Below are 19,240 nucleotides of genomic sequence, written 5' to 3'. Positions count from 1 at the left end.
CCGAGACTGCCTATGTTACATTCTTTCATCAAGTAACATATAAACTAGGGGCATAAAAGAAGCTATTCATGTTTCCACAGACACTAGAGCTGTTTTGTTTTGCAAGCCGATAAAAACCTCCAGGTTCTATTCTTTCCAAGATCCTTCAGCTATTTTGAGTGACCTTTTTCTTTTTCTTACACAAAGAGGAGAATGACTAGTTTACTGACCGGAGTGGCAGAGCTGGCAGTCAGGAATCAGGTCTGGTCAGCGACATGGTCCCTATAAGGCTCATGAACCTGGGCTTTTTTAGAGTTTTGCATCTAAAGTATGTCAGATTTCTGATTTCCTACTTCTCTATTGTGAGAGCAGGTGAAGCTTAGTGTTTCCAATCAGGCTGCTCTTGGAGATTTTGGGTTCAAAGTGGGACAAGAAGCCACCGGTGTTGGGAGTTCAAACTGATGAGGATCGAAACTGAGAAAACAATATTTGCATGCGCTTTTGCAAAGTGAAATCAAAAACTGTGTTGCCAACTCCTTAGATTTTATCACAAGTCTACAGCTGCTCTTCCTCCTGCCAGGGACTGGGGGCAGATGAGGAGCCACCAGTAGGGGAGGATTCTGTGACAGTAAGGAAAATAGTTGGGAGGGATGGGTCATGGAGGCATGTTGTTCATGCCACTGGCTACTGCTCTGAGATTCTTGAAGTTGCCCAACCTACCTAGAGACCTTATAGGGAGATGTAGGTGCATGGTAGAGCTGGTCAGAAAAGAGAATTTCCATGCAGCAGGAAATTCCAACATTGAATTAGCTTTTGTTCTAAATGGGAACAAAAAGTAGAAATTTTCAGTTTGGAACCATCAGAACACTTCATTTTGATAATGTTGAAACATTATACTATAATACAAAGCATTATAAATATAAAATATAATCTAATATTAAAACATAATATAAAAGTTGAACCAAATTAAAATGCAACAAAAAAATTGATGTGTTCCCTTGAAATATTTAGATTTCAACAAAACTACATTTTCCAATAGAAAACTAAGTTTGTCAACCATCCCTAGGGTAGGTGTTCTGAGCCATTCCTTTTGCACTTTGCATTTTATAGCCATAGTGTAACAAATCTTTAAATAACCTTATTCATTATTTGATCCCTGCATAAAAATGTGTGTTACAGTGCTGGTGTTGTAGCCATCTTGGTCTCAGGATGTTGGAGAGAAAGTACATGGGTCCAATATCTTTTACTGGACCAGCTTCTGTTGGTGAAAGAGACAAACTTTCAAGCCTACACAGAGCTCTGCTTCAGGTTATGTTATGATAGAAGCATCCTTGAGCAGCACATTTCACATGGCGAGGATTCCTGGCCACTGATGGGGATGGTAGGAATGCTCTCCCCATGCACAGAGCATGCCCAGCCTTTCACTAACGTGCATCATTCCACCAGCACACAAACTCCTGCACAATTAAAGGGACCTTGCACTGAGCACCTCCTACTGGGGATACAGGCACCTTCTGCTCATTTACACTAGCTGGTAAGACATACAAAGGATTTTTTTTCCTTTATAATTTCTTCCCTTTGAAGATGAAAAATGCTGTCTAAATGTGGGCATTATTCCCCTTTATTGATCCCCACCCCATATATGCTCCATTAAGTGGGTTGCTGTTGGAGCCCAGAAAGGGTTAATGCAGCAGTGGAGAGGTTTGGGGTGACGTCGCGCTTCTGGACGCCTGAGAAGTCTCTTGAAGGTAGTTCCCCTCTGGTGATGATGGGAGTGAGCAGAGGTCTGAAATCCGAGATGCCTCGCAGCCTGGACTTGGTGAGGTCCCAGTAAAAGCAGCTCGCCTGCTATCCCTCTCCCTAAGCAGTCACTCCGTTGCATTGGCCTGGGCAGCATGGAGCTAGCCCCCTGGACTCACATAGGACTCGCACTCCTCCAGCTCCTTTTCATCTCCTGCTTGCCAAGAGGTACTGTAAGTAAGCGAGTGCATTCTATACAAGGCTGAATGCTTCCCTTCCCTTTACTGTGGTCAGGGGGCTTTGATCTCTTGCTGCTGTCCTGAGAAGTGGAGAGATCCGAAGGGATGTTAATAATAGAAGGGGCTTATTTATTATTTATTTATTGATTGATTGATTGCTGGCACCAGGGAGAAACATCCAGGATAATTTCCCGAGACATTTAACAGACTTAAAAGGGAAACTGGCTGAATTTATTGGCCAATGGCCATCAAGAGAAGGGGCTGCAATCACTTCATCTACTTAGTGCTTTATTTTCTTAACACTCCGTGCTAAGGAAATAATGATAAAAGGGGCATTTAAATCTATGATTTGTAAAGTGTAATTTGTTTGTCTTGGCAACAGAGAGACTTTCCTCTCCAGCTCCAACACCAAGGGAAAAAAAAAAAAACACAAGAGGGAAAGAAGGAAAACAAAAGCCACACATTGTTTCCGACCTGAGCTTAAGTTCTGCCAGTATTAGTGTTGCAAAGGGGAAACCTTGTTAAAGCTGGATGATCTTTTTATAGCAAATTCTGATTCCACTTTCTGCTGAACCAGCATACCCAGTTCCCTCTTGATAAGGTTAACAATGAGCATTTCGATAGAAGCACACATTTACTATGATTATTCCTAAGAATGTGCATTGTTTACACGTGAATACGGCTCTAGCTACTTATAAACACTGGCTCCTAATGTCAGCTCTTTGTGCTGCTCTGTGAGGAGTGTTACTCATTAGAAACAAGCAGAGGACTCAGATAAGGTGCCTCTAAACCAGTGTTTCTCAACGACCGGTCCGTAGACCAGTGCTGGTCCCTGAGAGATCCCTGACATAGTTTAGGAAGGCAGCATGCTGGTCCCTGGTATCAAAAAGATAGAGAAACACTGCTCACATTTCAGTTGTGAGAGACCCATGATATCGGAATTCCCAGTAAGGTAAGTATCTCTTTAAAAAACTAATGACTGTAAATGTCAAGTAAACACTCCAGTGACCCAGACAATGCAGCTTTCAATAGCTATAAATAACACAGTATTTATGATAATGGCTCAGGATCCTCCCCAGTCTCGGTGGGGAGAGGGGACATAAACAGAGTGGCTTCCCTCTGTCGCAGGTTTATTCTTGTCTCCCAGGTAGGCCCTGGGTGGAGGATGGGCACTTTCTATGCAGGTCATGTGCTTCCAAAATGTTAACAACCTCCCTCCAAAAGGTTCTGACTCAGTGATACGAGTGAACATTCCCTGGGAAAAATACTCTGCCTCCCACTCCACTAAACCCATTAATTCTTTCCATTGCTCTCCCTCCCAAATGCATCAACCTTTTGTCTCAAACCCGCAGTCCACAACTTATCATGCTTCACTCTCCCCTCTACCTGATGTGTCTCTGCTACCAGCAGCTGTTCCTTACCCTAGCAGCAGTGATGGCAGGTGGGTCCGTCCATCCCACAACCTCTGCTGTTGGCAAAAGAATAACCCCACAGCCTCTAGCTTTGGGATGGTTGTTCTAGTGGGGAGTAAATCCCCCTTAGGTGTTGGGCTGGGTGGTCAGTGGTGGATGAGTGCCTTTTTGGAACTGGAGGTGGGCAGGTCTCTCCTGACTGCTGAAAGCCTCAGAGGTGGGAGGAGGAGCAGGTCTTTACCAGGCTGATGATGGTGGTGGAATGGGTTTTCCTTGGCTGGTGATTGGAGGAATGGGCCTCCAGGTTCCCTGCTGGTACTAGTTCTTCAGATGCTGGGAAGGTAGACACCAGCATGGCAAGAGGTGAGCTACGGTGGTTATAGGACTCCCTCTCAATGCAGCAGCACCTTGGCCCTATCTCCTCTCCTGCTCCTCCTCTTGCACTGCTATAGCTGGTGGCAGGGAGGAGTGCAGGGACTATGTGGTGATTTCCCCACATACACCTAGAGGATTTGGTGGGGGATGCAAGAAGGGAGTTCCCCATACAGCAGGGTCACTCAGAAAAGATGGACCATTTTAAAGAGCAGAGCAGCCTTCACATTTGGGGGCAGGTTCAGAAACAATGTTTGCCACCTCCCCAGGGAAGTAACCAATTACTGTCCATGATTATCACACCCTACTGTACAGGGCTTGTGGGGATTTGGGGACAGGGTGGGGTAAAATTAGGGAGTTGGGTTTTGGAATAAACCTGAAGCATAGCTGATTCGTATTTCCTAAAAAGGGTGTGCGTATGCTGAGGTCCTTTAGTCTCTTGCTGCAGAAGTGGACCCCAAATGCATTCAAGATACATCCAGATGCATTCAATCTTGGTGACTGGGTTACCTCAGTTTACGTATTTTTAGACTCTTCACAAGGACAAAGGGCTAGAGACTTTCATTCTAAATGAAAGCTGGGATTATCTTTTATAGGACCCCAAGGGCCAGACCTGGTAACAAGAGGCTTGCAGGATTCCCAGCTCATCAGTGCCCTGTACATTGTCCATCCACCAAACCCACAAGGACCCGCACCTTAATACTGCCAGTGTCAGTATTACTTTGGGTGCTGTCTCCTATGTGAGATGGAACCCCAACATTCCGAGTTTCCAGGAGCAGCAGCCACCAGGGGAGGTCTTGCCATATGGATATATTAGAGGGAGATGGGGTCAGGGGCCATAGAAGCAATATAGATGCTCTAGTTTAGGGAGCGAACCCCATGTCCATTGTGGAGAGTGGGGTAAATCCCACATCCCCATGGGAAAAATTCAGAAGAAATTCTGGGATGGGAGCCTCATGGATTTTCCCGATATTTCTGCATGTAATTGCAAGGAACGTTATTTGTAAGTAAACCTGCTGAGGTGCTCAGGGTGATGGACAAGAATTCATAATAAAGACTAGAGACTAGTTCAGTCCAAAATCCTTTCTCCAAACACCCACAGATGCTGGGGCTGTTTGGAGATGGATTTGAACTTTGGGGCTTGCCCTTCTCTGTAGAATGGAAAGGATCAACACACTCCATACTTTGGGAAAGTTCAGCTCGATATCCTAATAAAGATCTGAGCTCTGTAGGCTTGGGCTCCATGTGCTGGTGGGCTCTCCCTCCAGGTCAGGAAAGAAACAGTGTCCTGCCCAAGTCCATTTCAGGCCCTTGCCTCTCAGCACAGTTCATTGATCAAACACAAAAACTCAGGAGTAACACCAAACAAAGCAATTCCCCTGCCCAGCGTGGCCTGTAGTCCTCAGAGGCCTTTCACCTTTCCTCTCAGTGGTAGAAGGAAGCCACACCTTTCCCTTAAATCCCTTGCTAGCTCATGTGACAGGCAGGTAGCCCTTAACCCTTTCCTGGCTGTTTTACCCAGTCACAGGCCCGTCTCAAACAAACTCATGATAGCAAACTAACTACAGCAAGATAATAATGCCAAAACTACACAGGGGAAGCTGAGAGGGGGGCAGGGTTGGGGCAGATTGGCCCAGAGTGCTTTAGAGGCTGAAAGCATCCCGCTCATTCTGGTTTATGGCCTGTATTTTGGCCTGACTGGTCAAAAACTTGCATTGAGGAGGTGGGGTTTGAGGTTTCCAGGGCGTGGGGAGGTGTGGGTTGAAGAGGAAGGTGCTCGAGATGCTTGGGATCTGAACAAGGTTTGCTGTGGTCTGTACTTGTAGCATAGCATTCTGGCCAGTGACCCAACCAGCCTGCCCTGAAGGGGAAGAGGGAATTTGGGTGGGCTCAGTATAAGGCAATGAAGAAGGGAGAAAGTTGTCAATATGGGGCAATGGTGGGTGTGATAAAAATTGCCTTTGGGGAAAAAAAGGTGCTGTTGAAATGTGGGGAGCAAGGAACTGAGAGCTGCGGCTGGGGCAAATATCAACCCCCTAGTGCCTTTCATGGCTGCCTATAAATTAGAGTCCCCAAAATGGCAGTAGAAATACCTGCTGGGATGAGGTGGCCTGTAGAACACTGCAGTATTTATTGTACAAGGGGGATTTGTAAGGCTGGTGTTGCCATGTTGGAATTAGAACGAGTACAACATGGACTTTTTTGTGCTCAGAGTTCTGCTGACCACTCATATGGTGTCACGTCAGCAATGAAGATCAAGCACCAGAAAACCCTAGAAATATTCTTGTTATGTGCTGTTCGTGCCATCATACCACCTAGATGGCCAACTTCCAGCCCCAGCACATACCAAGTTACTCTCAGACTTTTTCAAACAACCTCACTTTTGTCAGACTTTTACTTGGCCTTGTTTTTAGTTACATGGAGGTATTTTCAGAGTTGCTTTTTAGGATGGGTCAGGCAAGGCCATTCATATAGTGAAACAAACTTCAAAACCATTTTGAAATTCCTGTTTATGACAGGACAAAGACCTGAAAAGTCATTTGTTCCCCCACTAACAATCTTTCTTTTCCTTTCTACAGAGGAAAAGCTTATGGGAGGTTTTTGTTGTTGTATTCTTGCTAAGAAGCAAAGTTCCTGTGTTTATAAAGGGTATGACTGGCTGGTGCTTGGAATTGGTATTTAATATACCGTCAATTCTGCAGCCATCCAGGAACTTCACAGTTGTCACTTTGCTGCCCATCTGGGCCACTCAGTACTTCATTGCAGTACTCAGAGCCTCTTGCATCAAAACAGGCCCCACTTCTTGAACTACAGTAGACTCTCCACTACCTGTTATCAGTGTAGAGCAGTGGTTCTCAACCCACCGCCTGTGGGCTGTTTGCAGCCCAATCAGCACACAGCTGCGGCCCATGTGACATCCTGAGGGACATATAGGTAGTATACATATTGTGTGGATGAGGCCCACATAACACAGAGAGTTGCATATGTGGCCCACAATGGTTAAACAGGTTAAGAACCACTGGTGTAGGGCTTATAAAACACAGTTGATCAGACCTGATCCAGCAGCAGGCAGTTGTATTTATACTAAATAATTTATTCAATACTTAAAAAAACTACAGTACTTAAATGGAAAGTATTTTTGTGGGTAGTTTAGTCCACTTCAAATATACTTCTGCATCTGGAACTAAAAATAGCTTCAGCGCTTAAAAAAATGACAAAAATATCATTTAATAACACTTACAGCACTTTTTGTCTTTATAAATATTCACTATCTAAGGGGACAATGTTAGCCAGGAATCTAAGCAATGCCTAAAAAAGAATTAAAAGCAGTATCAGCACTTGTCCCTGAATTCCCCTGCCAATTTTTGTGGTTTATGTACAAGCACTTTCTCTTTGTTTTCCTTCCCTCCATTATTTCTGTGTGAAATGCCACACAAATAGCAGGGAAAACATGCTAACAGGGGAAACAATGACTCTGAGTCCTCATAAAGTTGTTGTCCAATGCACAAAGTAATCAAACTGAATAGAACAGGAAAATATTTTTCCCGCTCAGCTATCTTAGTTGTTTCCAAGAATTACAAGAAGTACAAACATTTCAGAGAGGAGTATAATTTTTAAAGTTGACATTATTGTCTTCATCCTTACAACATCTGTAGGAAGCTGGGTATTATGAGAATCATTTGTACAACATGGAAACTGAGGCAAAAAGAGGGTAAAACAAAGACCTTCATTTTCAGCAGCGATTCATGATTTTGGTTGCCTCACTTTCTGAGTGCCCAACTTGAGATATTTTGAAGGGGCTTGATTTTCAGAGGTGCCGAGCACCAACTACTACGGCTGCAATCCACTGGGGCTGCAGATGTGTAGCACCTTTAAAATCAGGTCCCTAGATCTCTCAAATGGGGCACCCAAAATACAAGGCATCCAAAATTAGTGCTCTGTGGCTATGTTGACATTGCATTCAGCAGTGTGACTGGAACACACACAAACGTACCCAAGTTAGCTTTGATCTAGCTAGTGCAGCAGCAGGGACTAGGCACTTGAGTACATACCCAGGGTCCCAAGAGGGCTTCAGTGATGTACCCAAAATCAATAAGAATTAGTTTTAGGGTCGGTGTTGGAATGCTATTGTTCCTGACTCCCAGGCTTGTGCTCAGACCACTAGACAATGACTGAAATCCTGGGCCTGTTACAGTCAGTGGGAAAGTTTTGCTATTCACTTCAGTGAAGCCAGGATTCTCTCTTGTTTACAACTGATAAATTATATAGCTGCTGCGTGTGCTCAGAGCTCTCATAGACTTTAATGTCAGTTCAGCCCACAACACCTACAGGATGGGGACCAGAGACTGATTGCAATATTATCAAGACTGAAAGTACAATGGAATTAAAAAATAAAGCAGATTTAAAACCAATGAGCACAGACCTGAAAGGGAAAGAAAATGTATCACCACTTGTTGGGTTTCACCTCTGTCAGTGCTATTTTTTTTTGTAATGAGAAAAACTCATTTCAAAGGTATTACACTAGGGAACATTGTTTAATGTGAAAAGCTTTTAAAAATTGCTCCTTGAAATTCAGACACAAGCTTTCTCCATACAAGAGAACAGTTGTTAATGAGTATCATAGCGTAAGAAGAAAATAAAATAAAAAGGGTCATATTTTTCCTGTCTAACATGAATTGGTTATATAAACATCGAAAGGGATGTAAAGGGAGTATATCTGTTCAAGCTTACTTTTAATTATAAAACACTTTCAATTTGCACAGCACAATTGTCAGAATTCTGGACATAATTACTTAAAGGGAAAACTCATGTAATTTAGGCCTCCAGATTAGGTGCAGCCCATTATTAAAATAGAAATAACTTGAGATTTGTTTAACATTAATGAAAACAGTTTTTTAAAATGGATTTCCATAGTCCCCTGGAGTGTTTGGAACATAAATTTTGCAACAATGTACTAAGGAAACTGAATGTAAGCAAAAGTGAACTTGACCAGTCTTTTATCATTGGCAAAAATAAAGGAAGGTCAAAAAATTACAGCATACAAAAAAAGTCCAAAATAATTTATTTCTGTTGAAGTATTTCATTTGTAATTAATGCTTAATTATTAAGACTGGTAGTGCCCAAACTGTGATTAGTAACATGGATTTTAGTTTTTTTAAAATGTGGGATTAGGTTTTTATAAATTAACTATTTTATCTTGACAACTTCACCTTATGTCCAGTATATTTGAGGATGTTGCTACCTGAAAAGTGACATCAAGATATTTGCAGGAATGTTTCTTATTAATATTTTAACAATTTAGATCTGGATCCACAAATATATTTTGTCTCATAACCTCCACAGATTTCAATAGGATCTAGGCATTAGCTGTTATCTAGCAATTTCATCCCTAGATCTCAAAGCGTAGACTAGGAATGAGGGTAAGTATCACTATTTAGATTTTACAGCTGGAGAAAGTGAGCCATGAGAAAGCAGAAGTAGCTTGTAGGATTTGAAATTGTAGTAATTCAAACAATAATAAGAATGTGTTTATACTCTCTTCCTTTCTCTTGGGGACCATCTGATTGTTGGATCCAGCAGTGCCATAGGATTCTCTCTCTTTTTGTGAGTTTTGGACAGCATTAATGTATCATTTTTGTATAAAGAGTATGGGAAGTGGGGCATTGCCCTCTTTTCTCTTTAGTTACTGGGGGGAAAAGTGTGGATGTGTATTTTGAAAATCAGGCTTAAATGAACTAACTAGTTTGAGATGAAAAACTGTATATCTCATTCCGAATCCCCCGGAGTCATCCAGTCCCTGACAAACCATGGCTAGTATGGAGCCATTGACCTATGAGGGAAAGTCTCTGTACCCCAGTTTTCCATTCTCTTCTGACATCCAGTCCATGCTAACCTGGATCTGGTTGCAGGTAATAACTTAAAGGTGCAGGCAGGGCCAGTGCTACCATTTAGGCCAACTAGGCGGTTGCCTAGGGCGCCAAGATTTGGGGGTGCCAAAAAGTGGTGCCCCCAATTTTTTTTTTTTTTACAGCGGCCGCTGCGCTGGGAGGGAGAGGGAGTCTGAGCTGCTGGCAGGCAGCCCAAGGATTCCCCAGGGTCAGTGCGCCACCGACAGCCCAGGGGTTCCCCAGGTCAGCGCACTGCCGGCAGTGCAGGGGAACCCCTGGATCAGCGCGCCACTGGCAGCCCAGGGGAACCCCTGGGTCAGAGCTGCCGCATGGATCCCCGGGCCGGGGAGCTGCCGCGGGGGGGGTGCCTCAGGGCGGGGTGGGAGCTGCCGCATGGCTCCCCGGGCCTGGGTGGGAGCTGCTGCAAGGGGGGGGGTGCCTCAGGGCAGGGGGGAAGCTGTCGCGGGGGGGCGCCTCAGGGTGGGGGGGGGGGGAGCTGCCACAGGGCTGGGGGGCGGGCACAAGGTGGAAGTTTTGCCTAGGGCACGAAACTTCCTTGCACCAGACCTGGGTGCAGGGTAACATTTTCAAATGTACCTTAGGCTAGGTCTACACTATAATCTTCCACTGGCATGGCTATATTGAGATGAGATTTGATCCCTTACCAACACAGTTGTGCTGGCAAAAGCCCCCAACATAGATGCAATTATACCTCCAGAAGTATAGTTTGTTTTGTTTGAGGGGGGGTGGGTGGGTGTCGAATAAGCTATGCCAGCAAAATCACAGCTCTGCTGGTATAAATTGCAGACGCCCTTGTATACCTTGCTGGTATAGTATACTGGTACTACCGAAAAAACACACTCTTATATGGGAATGAGAGTGTCCATGGGGAATTGTAGTGCTATAACTAACCTTAGCTTATACCCGTATAACTTTCCATGTAGACAAGCCCTTGGTCACTTAGGAGCCTAAATCCCATTGATTTTAAATGGGATTTAGGTGCCTAACACTTTTTGAATGTTTATGTGGAAGGTTTTGTATCTCACTCCCAATGCCCTAGAACCATCCATTTCCCTCCCCCTACAACCTGGAACTAGTCTGGTTGCCCCTGATCTATGACCGGGTTGCCAGTGATCTAGCGATGAAAAGCTGGTGCTTTTTTGGCTCACTCCAACTGTCACTGAAGTCAGTGTCAAGACTTGACGAGAGTGAAATCAGGCCCATATCCCATTGTCAGCCCCCAAGAGCTACATGCTCTCCCAGCCCTCAGACTGTGATTTAGATTTGCTCTCTCTCCCATTCACCTCTCCCTTATTTCAGTAAGACCTTATTGTCTGTGCAAACCCTTTTAAACTTTTAAGCTTATTTTTTTTAAAATTTAAAGCAATACCATGAAACTATTTTGGGGTGGGGGGGTGCAGAGTGTGCAAAGAGAGACTGCACCCCTCTCTGGAGAGGTTTCCAGCTCTTCGGAAGGGTGCAGTGAAAGCTAAACTTTGGATGCTTGTGTTTTCATTGAATTGCAAACAATAGTTCTGTCAGCCCCTCAGATGTGAACCTTCCCGAGTAGTAATAAAATAATTTCTTGTGGGACTTTATCACCTCGTTCTCTGAGGTCCTGCAGTTTGGGATAGAATTGCATTTGAGGTTTGGCAAGGAGGCGGATGGGTGAGTCATACGTATGCCCCGACCATCCCAGTGATGGGAAAAACAGACACTCTTCTGTCAAGGCGATGTGATTAATAAACTGTTTCAGTTCCTCTGCCACACTCCATGCTGGGCAGCACAAGCAGGTCGCTCGGTGGGAGGGGGCAGCTGCCTTTTTGGAAAGGTGAAGATGAAATAAGTCTATTTGAAACAAGGAAGAAAAGTATCCTAGGCAGGAAGGAAAGAGAAATGATGTCGGAGGATGACAGCCAGGGAGCATTCCTCAGGACTTTGCAAATGAATCCACAGCAAGACGAGTGCATTGGGTACTAATGAAAGGTTGACAGCCCTGAAGATTAGCCATGGAGCTGCTACAGTGCAAAGGCCCAGATTCATCCCTGGGCCATCCTGTGTGATATATGGTATATAAGTGGGAATATGAGTATCATTTTTACAGAGGCAAAAAGAGGTTAAGAACAAAGGCCTGCATTTTCCACAGGACCAGACTCTCCTATTCAGCAATTCAGCTCCCAGGACAAACTAAACTGAACCCCATTCTGCAATAGCCTTGATAGGCACGTCTACAGTGCAGGTGGAGTGAGCCCTCCAGCTCTGGTGCACACACTTGTATTAGTGGGGCTCGTGTTAGTGTGCTGAAAATAGCTGTGTGGATCCTGCGGAGGCTTGTGTTAACCACCCGAGGGGTGAGAGCCTCGAGTGAGTCTTTGGGCTCTCTAATGAGACAGTTCACAAAGGGGTCATTAGTACATAGTGAGCTGGGGATGCCAGGCTGGATCCCTTCATTTCTGCTGGGTACTGAACAACCATCAGATGATAATGGCCTTATGAACCATAATGTCCCCCAACATTACAGGTGCATTTATGTGCTTACTAATAACCACGAGTGCAAATAAAAAGGATGCACACATCTAAGTACCTTACTGAACCTGCAGACCAGGTAGATAGACCTGGAAACATACCCACAATAGCAAAGGCTAGGTTGAAGATCTCTTAAAAATCAGATCCCAGCTCACTAGCGCCAAACAGGACTGGACTCGAACCAGTGACTGAGAGGTGAAAAGTTCCACACTACACTGACATGCTCCTAAGTCAACCAGTTACTCCCACCCACTTTCTGACACCTTTCCCCCTGCCATTTGCACTCTTTAATAACATTGCTCTTTCTTGCTCACAGTTTCCATGACCTGGAGCTGGTTTCTTATGTGCAGTTTGTGCCTGGATCTAATGGCCTTTTCTTCCATCATGAAAACCTTATAAATTAGCCCATTGTTTGTTTGCTTGTTCTTGTTTTCATGTTTCAGATAAATATTTTGCATGGGGAGTTTTGCAACTCAGCCTCTTTTTGAGTCACTTCAAGTCTCTGCCTGGACATGTTTCACACTCTCCGGAAATACAGCTGCTGGCTACAAGTCAGACTTGCTCCTTTGAAGGGTGCTTCTATTAGCAAAGTCAAGCCACTAACTGCCCCACAAATATTTTAGCCATGATTCATAATGGTCCAGCTTCTAATTTATTGCATTTAGCTCCACCAATCAATCCCACCTCCCCTCTTCCTTCCTCTCCCCTCAATTATGAAAGTAATGGTGAAGGTTGAGTGGGGGAGTAAACTGAGTCCCAAAAAGGGATGAAGTGACATACTGCCCCCAAAAGCAAGAGGATAGCAGCAGGGGAGCAATTATGCCTCTCTGAGTCACAGTTCCTTCCTGGAGCTCCTGCTGGGGCAGAGTATCTATGTGCTCTTCTAAAGGCTCCATCTAGCCTTCATCAAGACAAAAATGGTCTTTAATATATGTTAGCTGCTCTTTTTATGTCCACTTTAAAGTGTCCAAGCAAAATATCCCTTTCGCCTTTTATTACACAGGGTGAGGAGACATCTGTGTAAAGCAAGCTGGAGTCCAGAGTTACTAAAGACACACTGTCAAGTCTTTATGTAGATTAAAAAAAAAAAGTGTACAAAACCTAAGAACAAGAGATTCCATTATTTTTTTTAAATCCGGAGGAAATGGTTGAAAATGCCAGACACACGAATTCCCCTGCCATGTGTACTCCCCAAACTTTGCAGCCCGGTGTTAGTGCATGAGAACCTGAACGTGAATTAAATTGGTTATAAATCAACGGAAAGCCCATTTCGGTGTCTGCAAGAAGTGAGCAAGCAGCAGACACAGGGAAAAGGAAATCTGATGTTTACAATTCTTTAAGGGCCAGAGTCTGCTAACCCTTACGTATGCTGCTTTACTCTGCAAATAGACCTGTTGATTTCAACATGAGTAAAAAGAGAAGAATCTGGCCTGTGGGTCTGGTCTAGTTGTACCAATGTAATTAAAGCTGTGATTTGATATCAGTTTAGTTAAAAACACTAACAATGTTGTATGTGGATACTCAGATTGATTTAAACCTGGCTTATATCAGTTGCATTGGTAAATTTATCAGCACAATCTAAACTGATATAGATCCCATTTATCGCTATGTACTAGAAATCTTTAAGAAAATGAGATTTCCAGCTTGATTTTGGAAACCGAAGAGATTTACATAAAATTTGTTAAACCTTCCAAATTTCAGGGTATTTGTTCAGGGGTTCAGCTTTCACTAGGAATGAGATGCTTTCTAGGACAGCTAATTGCATTGTTGTTTTTTAATGGTGGATGGTGAGATGTGTTGAATTGGAATGTCAAAAGTTGAGCAGTTTTAATTAGGAGGAAAGTCTTGGCTTAGAGTGAATAGTGGTGAACAGGGACAGGCAAAATCAGATAATTATACCTTTGTAATCAATTTGCTTAGGAAGCTGCATAAAATACAGTTCACAGATAATCTATACATCATATATCTATATCTCTGTACAAGAAAGAGGTATAGTTATGTGTTTAGTGGACCCAATATGGTCCAGTTGTTTGTCTGCTCATCTGGGAGTTAGGAGACTTGAGTTTAATTCTTGGCTACTGTTTTTGCTCTGGGACCACGGGAAAAGACCCGCCACCTCCTCAGTTGCCCATTTGTAAAATGGGGGTAATGATACATATCTTTGTAAAGCCCTTTGAGACCTATGGATGAAAAGTGTTATATAAGAATTAAGTATTATTATGATTTTAATGCACGCATATATTATTGGACTGGAAAATTACCAAACAAACCACCACCTCACCAAATGTCAGGAGTTGCTTTTTTGTTGTAGATGGAAAGAAGGTAGGCAACAATCAGGCTTAGAATGCAAACTGACTTTCAACTAACTATGGAGTCCAAACTGTGATGCAGTTTCCAGGAGTTTGTGAGTCCAGAGCAGGGAATAGGCTATGGAATTACACCAGGGATGAATTTTGCCTACAGCGATTTAGCTCTCCAGCTAAATACAAAAATCAAGAAGCTGTAGGTGGTCCCTTTTTGCTGGGCTAACTAACTATTATTAAGAAGAAAGGCAAGCTTCTGAGACTCAGGCTTTATCAGGCCATGGAGAATTGAGTGAGGCAGAACTACCACTGAATCCTACAGAGAGTTAATTCAGACCTCATAATTAAATTATGAGACACACTGAATCAAAAAGGAACTGTGTGAAAAGGAAGCCAGGTAGCATGGATGGGAGTTCCGCTCCTTAATAGCAATGTCTGGTTTGTTGCAATAACAAAGCAATTCTATCACTCAGAACAAAAGGGAAAGAATATTCTGTGGCCAAAAAGGAAAAAAGAGGGTCTCATTATGTTTCTTTCACATCTCATCTCTCCAGTCTGCTCTCTCACTTCTTATTATCAGGCTCCACGAAAACAGCCATCAGGTCTGTCAACTGGTTAAGAGACACGCTGACAGCATCATGAGCTCATTAGATTCCAATTTGTAGAGTTTAGACAGTATGGTGGAGGAAGGGAGATGGGATCTGTAGAGTTACTGTATTAGTCTGCAGTCACTATCCAAGGTATTTCAAGCTGTGGTTTCTTAGAAGGGCACTGTCAGGATAGATTAAATCTCAAAATGTAGCAGGGAGAGGTAATTAAAAATGATTTAAAAACCCTTATCTAATTAGAAATGTTATCATGAAATGAAATTTCAAACAAACAAAAATCAATGGAAAAAACGGTTTTCTCTTGCAATGAAAGCAGCACTGTGCTAGTGAAGTGAAACTAGGAAATAAACTGGACTAGAAGCCAGAAGTGAAATTGACCTCTCCATTTGGACTCCCCATTCTCCAAGCTGCATGAATAGCAAAATAATACACAAAATGGCAGGAAAATTAAAGAGTCCAGCAGATATTTTAAATTCTTTTGGAATAAATAATTTAAATTGGAGATGAGATAGTGAACAAGGCCTGGGATTTTTAAAAAGAGCTTTAAAGTGAAAATGTCCCTTCAAATTGAGGTTTTTTCCCCTCTGAATGCAGAAGCAGGGAAGTCTACCAGAGAAAGGAAGGAACATATTTCCTTAATTCTGGGCTCAGTGCCTCTTTGGCTGGCAATGCAGATCTGCCTCTGTGTTTTAGCCACCCAAACTCAATTTATATTTTGGCAGGATCAGATATGTTATAACGTGGTTTGTCATTTGTCATGTTGCAGGCCTGGGACAACCTCATGCCATGTATGATCTGACTATTAACTGAATAACAATCAGTGAACTGGGTAATTCTCTGCATTTTATGCATTATTTCTCCCCCACCTTACTTTCTGTTTTCAGAATACATGGTGATCAATGAAAACTGCCCTGGAGCTGAATGGAATATCATGTGCCGGGAATGCTGTGAATATGACCAGATCCAGTGTGTCTGCCCGGGCGGGAAAGAAAAAGTGGGCTACACCATTCCCTGCTGCAGGAATGAGGAAAATGAGTGTGACTCCTGTTTAATCCACCCAGGTGTGTTGGTTTGTAACATTGTCCCTTGTACCTCTTTTGCTCTCACGCAGGGTTTGTGGTGAAGTGCCAGCATGTGCAGCCGGTTGCTGTGCACAGAGCCAGATAGGGCACACAGCCCATTTTGGCTGCCTGACTTCATGGATTGCTTTTAGTCTCCTCAGGGATCCATCTGTGCCAGTGCAAGCAGCTCCTGCACCAGTGTGAGCTAATGCGTTCAGCATATGGCCTCATGTAGCACCATTGCTGGTCCCACTATGGGCTGAGAGTTTCCAGGGTTCTCTGTGCAAGCCTGGAAGCTCTCCACAAGGTAAATTCATAACTAGTTTCACACAGGTCATTTCTGGCTGGGGATTTGATTTCCTCAGCCTCCGGATCTGGTTTGTACATTGCATTATTAAATGAGAGGGGAAAGAGGCTGGGGAGTTCGGACTCTTCAGAAAGCAATGGGAAAGCAAAGTTAAAAGTAGAAAGAGGGAGAACCAGTTGAGAACAAATTAGATTTACTTACAACCAGGGATGGAGCCACGGCTGCATTGACATCCAAACTCACACTTCCCTGAAGGGTGTTCAGAGCAGGGGGGATGGGCAGCTACCAAGGGCAGCTACCAAGATCAGATCCAGATTCGAGAGCTTGAACTTGGCAAAGTGGGGGATAGATGAGATCCACAGTAGTCAGCACCACGAAGATCACAAGGTCATTTGGATTGTGAAACACAAACAAACAGATTCCTCCCCCGCTTTCCTTCCCCCATCCTCTCCCTCCCACACCAGCTGTCTAGATGTCATTCAACAAACTGACTCTGCTTTCAGGCTGCACCATTTTTGAGAACTGCAAGTCCTGCCGCAACGGCTCCTGGGGTGGAACGCTAGACGACTTCTACATCAAAGGGATCTACTGTGCGGAGTGCAGAGCAGGCTGGTACGGAGGGGACTGCATGAGTAAGTGCCCTCAGTGAGATACCCTACAACTGGGCAGGGTGGCACTGGGGATATAGTGGAGGGGATAGAGGAGGGGGTGACTTAATCGGGTCATAGGAATTGCCATGCTATACCAAACCAGTGGTCCAGTTAGTTCAGCATCCTGCCTCTGAGAATGGCCAGTACCAGATGGTTCAGAGGAGGGTGTAAGAAATCCTGCTGGGAGCGGTTATGTAATAATATGCAGTGCTCAGAGGGATAACTACCTGCTTGCCCTCATCAGTGAGAGGTGGGCTTAGGCCCTGAAGCATGAGTGTTTATAAGCCTTCCAAACTCCTGATGTAGTTTTTTAATCATTAACTATTGTAACTCTGGATGTTCTAATTATCCATGTTATTTCTTTGGATTTAGACAGAAATAAAAGGGGTGCCTAACCAAACACTACAGAGGCACTTGAGGAAGCATGAAGATTTACAAGAACAATTATATTAAATAGCAGCTTCTCCCCACAGCCAGCAAAACTCAGGCCCCAACAAAGCACAAATCTCTCCTCACACAGATCTAACCACCTCCCACAGCAGAAATGCAGTGCCTTGTAACTTACTCTGATGGTCTAAAGACTGGGGCTATTTCAGACCAGGGTGGAGCTATTTCAGGTCTTGTTCCAGAGTATATAAAATAATGGAAAAATTTTTTGTTTGCGTCCTGCTGAGCTCTTGGCCTCAATGTTCTCTTCTGCTAGGGAGTTCCAAAGGCTAATGGTATAAAAGGTATTTCTTTTTCTCAGTTTTAAATCTGCTGCCTTTCATTTTCATTGCCTATCTCCTTGCCCTTGTATTATGAAAAAGGATGAATAGTAGCCCCTCATGTACCTTCTCTGTTCTAGTCATTATTTTGTACACATTTATCATGTGTCCTCTTATTCATAGCTTCCTAGGCCAGAAGGGACCATTGTGATAATCTAGTCTGACGCCTGCATAACACAGGCCATAGACTTTCAGTAGATAAAAATAAAAATTCATGGTATAAGTATCAGTCTTTAAATACCTAAACTGTCTAGATCAGCAAGTTCTAACTTGAGCAGAGTCCATTCAGGCCTCCATTCCTCTGAGGCCAATAAGCTGAGTTTCTCACAGTTTGCAACGTGGGTTTTTTCTGACGACATTTTAAAAACCAGCGACCGTTCTGCTCTGTGTTGATACTAAAGATCCCATCACACTTTCCATAAGAGTAGAGATAGGAAAGAACCATGGGTCCATCGAGTCCTTCCTCCTTCTGCCAGCACAGGTTCTGGCTACACTTTGAGTTGGGGGCATAATTCCCAGCTTGAGGAGACATACCCGTGCTAGCTCTGATCAAGCCATTGTGCTAAAAATAAACTGTAGCCATTGTGGCTCAAGTGGCAGGAGGGACTAGGATGGGTTCCTTGGACTAAAATTTGGCTGGTCAAGGCATGCATGCAATCCACCAGCCAGCCCATACCATATGACAAAGCATCGCATCAAGATGCATTATGGCCCTTGTGTTCACATCTGGAATATTGCATTCATTCTGGGCACTTCGCTAGCAGAAGGGTGTCAATCGACTGAGGGGATACAAAGGAGAGCAACAAATGTGACCTGTCTGCCCGGTGCTGTATCTAAACACTGGAATGCACTTTGCTAGTGAACACATTCCTTTTTCCGGCACCGTGAATGGCTGCTTATCCATGTTCTGCACATTTACATGGCTTAGCCTTGAACGAAGATCATCAGTGTGGGGAACAGTTTTGCTAAATGAGCCAAAAAAGTGGGGCCTTTGTGGCTGAACTGGCAGAAACTGCCATTCTAAGGTTTTCTCAGCTGAAATTCACTGCTCACATCTGAATGTTTCTTTACAGCTAGGAGAGCTGACCCTCTGTATGTGGGACACATCATTTTTTCCAATATGGCCTTAATTTTACTCTATGATTGAACATTTAAAATGCACAGGCAGCTGGGGTGCTGTACACACCGCAAGCATGATGCTTTAGAGTTTGCATTCTGGAGTGAAAAGACCCTATAGTTACTTAAAACCACAATTTTCATTGGTCAGAGGACAAAAAGCATTGTCTTCAAAAGCAATTGCAGCCTACACTAGGAGAGTGTGGTCCTTTGTCTCCCTCTAGAGGTGGTCCAAATATGAAGTTTATGAGTCTGCTTCTGCTTCTCGCTAG

At 43.8% G+C, this 19,240-nt stretch overlaps 1 protein-coding gene across 7 annotated transcripts in view; it reads left to right on the top strand.

Moving 5' to 3' along the window:
• Positions 1 to 1,691: 1,691 nt before the first annotated feature.
• Positions 1,692 to 19,240, top strand: part of PAMR1 (peptidase domain containing associated with muscle regeneration 1) — a 65,307-nt gene continuing 47,758 nt past the window's right edge. For 2 of the 7 annotated variants that reach the window (XM_024100274.3, XM_024100267.3), the window contains exons 1-3: positions 1,697 to 1,956; positions 15,952 to 16,128; positions 16,939 to 17,067. In XM_024100274.3, the coding sequence (XP_023956042.2) occupies positions 1,875 to 1,956; positions 15,952 to 16,128; positions 16,939 to 17,067 (388 nt within the window). In that variant the 5' untranslated portion in view covers positions 1,697 to 1,874. Of the gene's footprint in view, positions 1,957 to 15,951; positions 16,129 to 16,938; positions 17,068 to 19,240 lie in introns of all 7 variants that reach the window. The other 5 variants (XM_065592747.1, XM_005304529.4, XM_005304527.5 and 2 more) reach the window with 5 other exon arrangements.

The sequence above is a fragment of the Chrysemys picta genome, chromosome 4 (assembly GCF_011386835.1).
Source record: "Chrysemys picta bellii isolate R12L10 chromosome 4, ASM1138683v2, whole genome shotgun sequence".
Classification (NCBI taxonomy): Eukaryota; Metazoa; Chordata; order Testudines; family Emydidae; genus Chrysemys; species Chrysemys picta.
The sequence above is the reverse complement of the archived record's forward strand: the minus strand, read 5'-3'. Positions and strand labels throughout refer to the sequence as shown.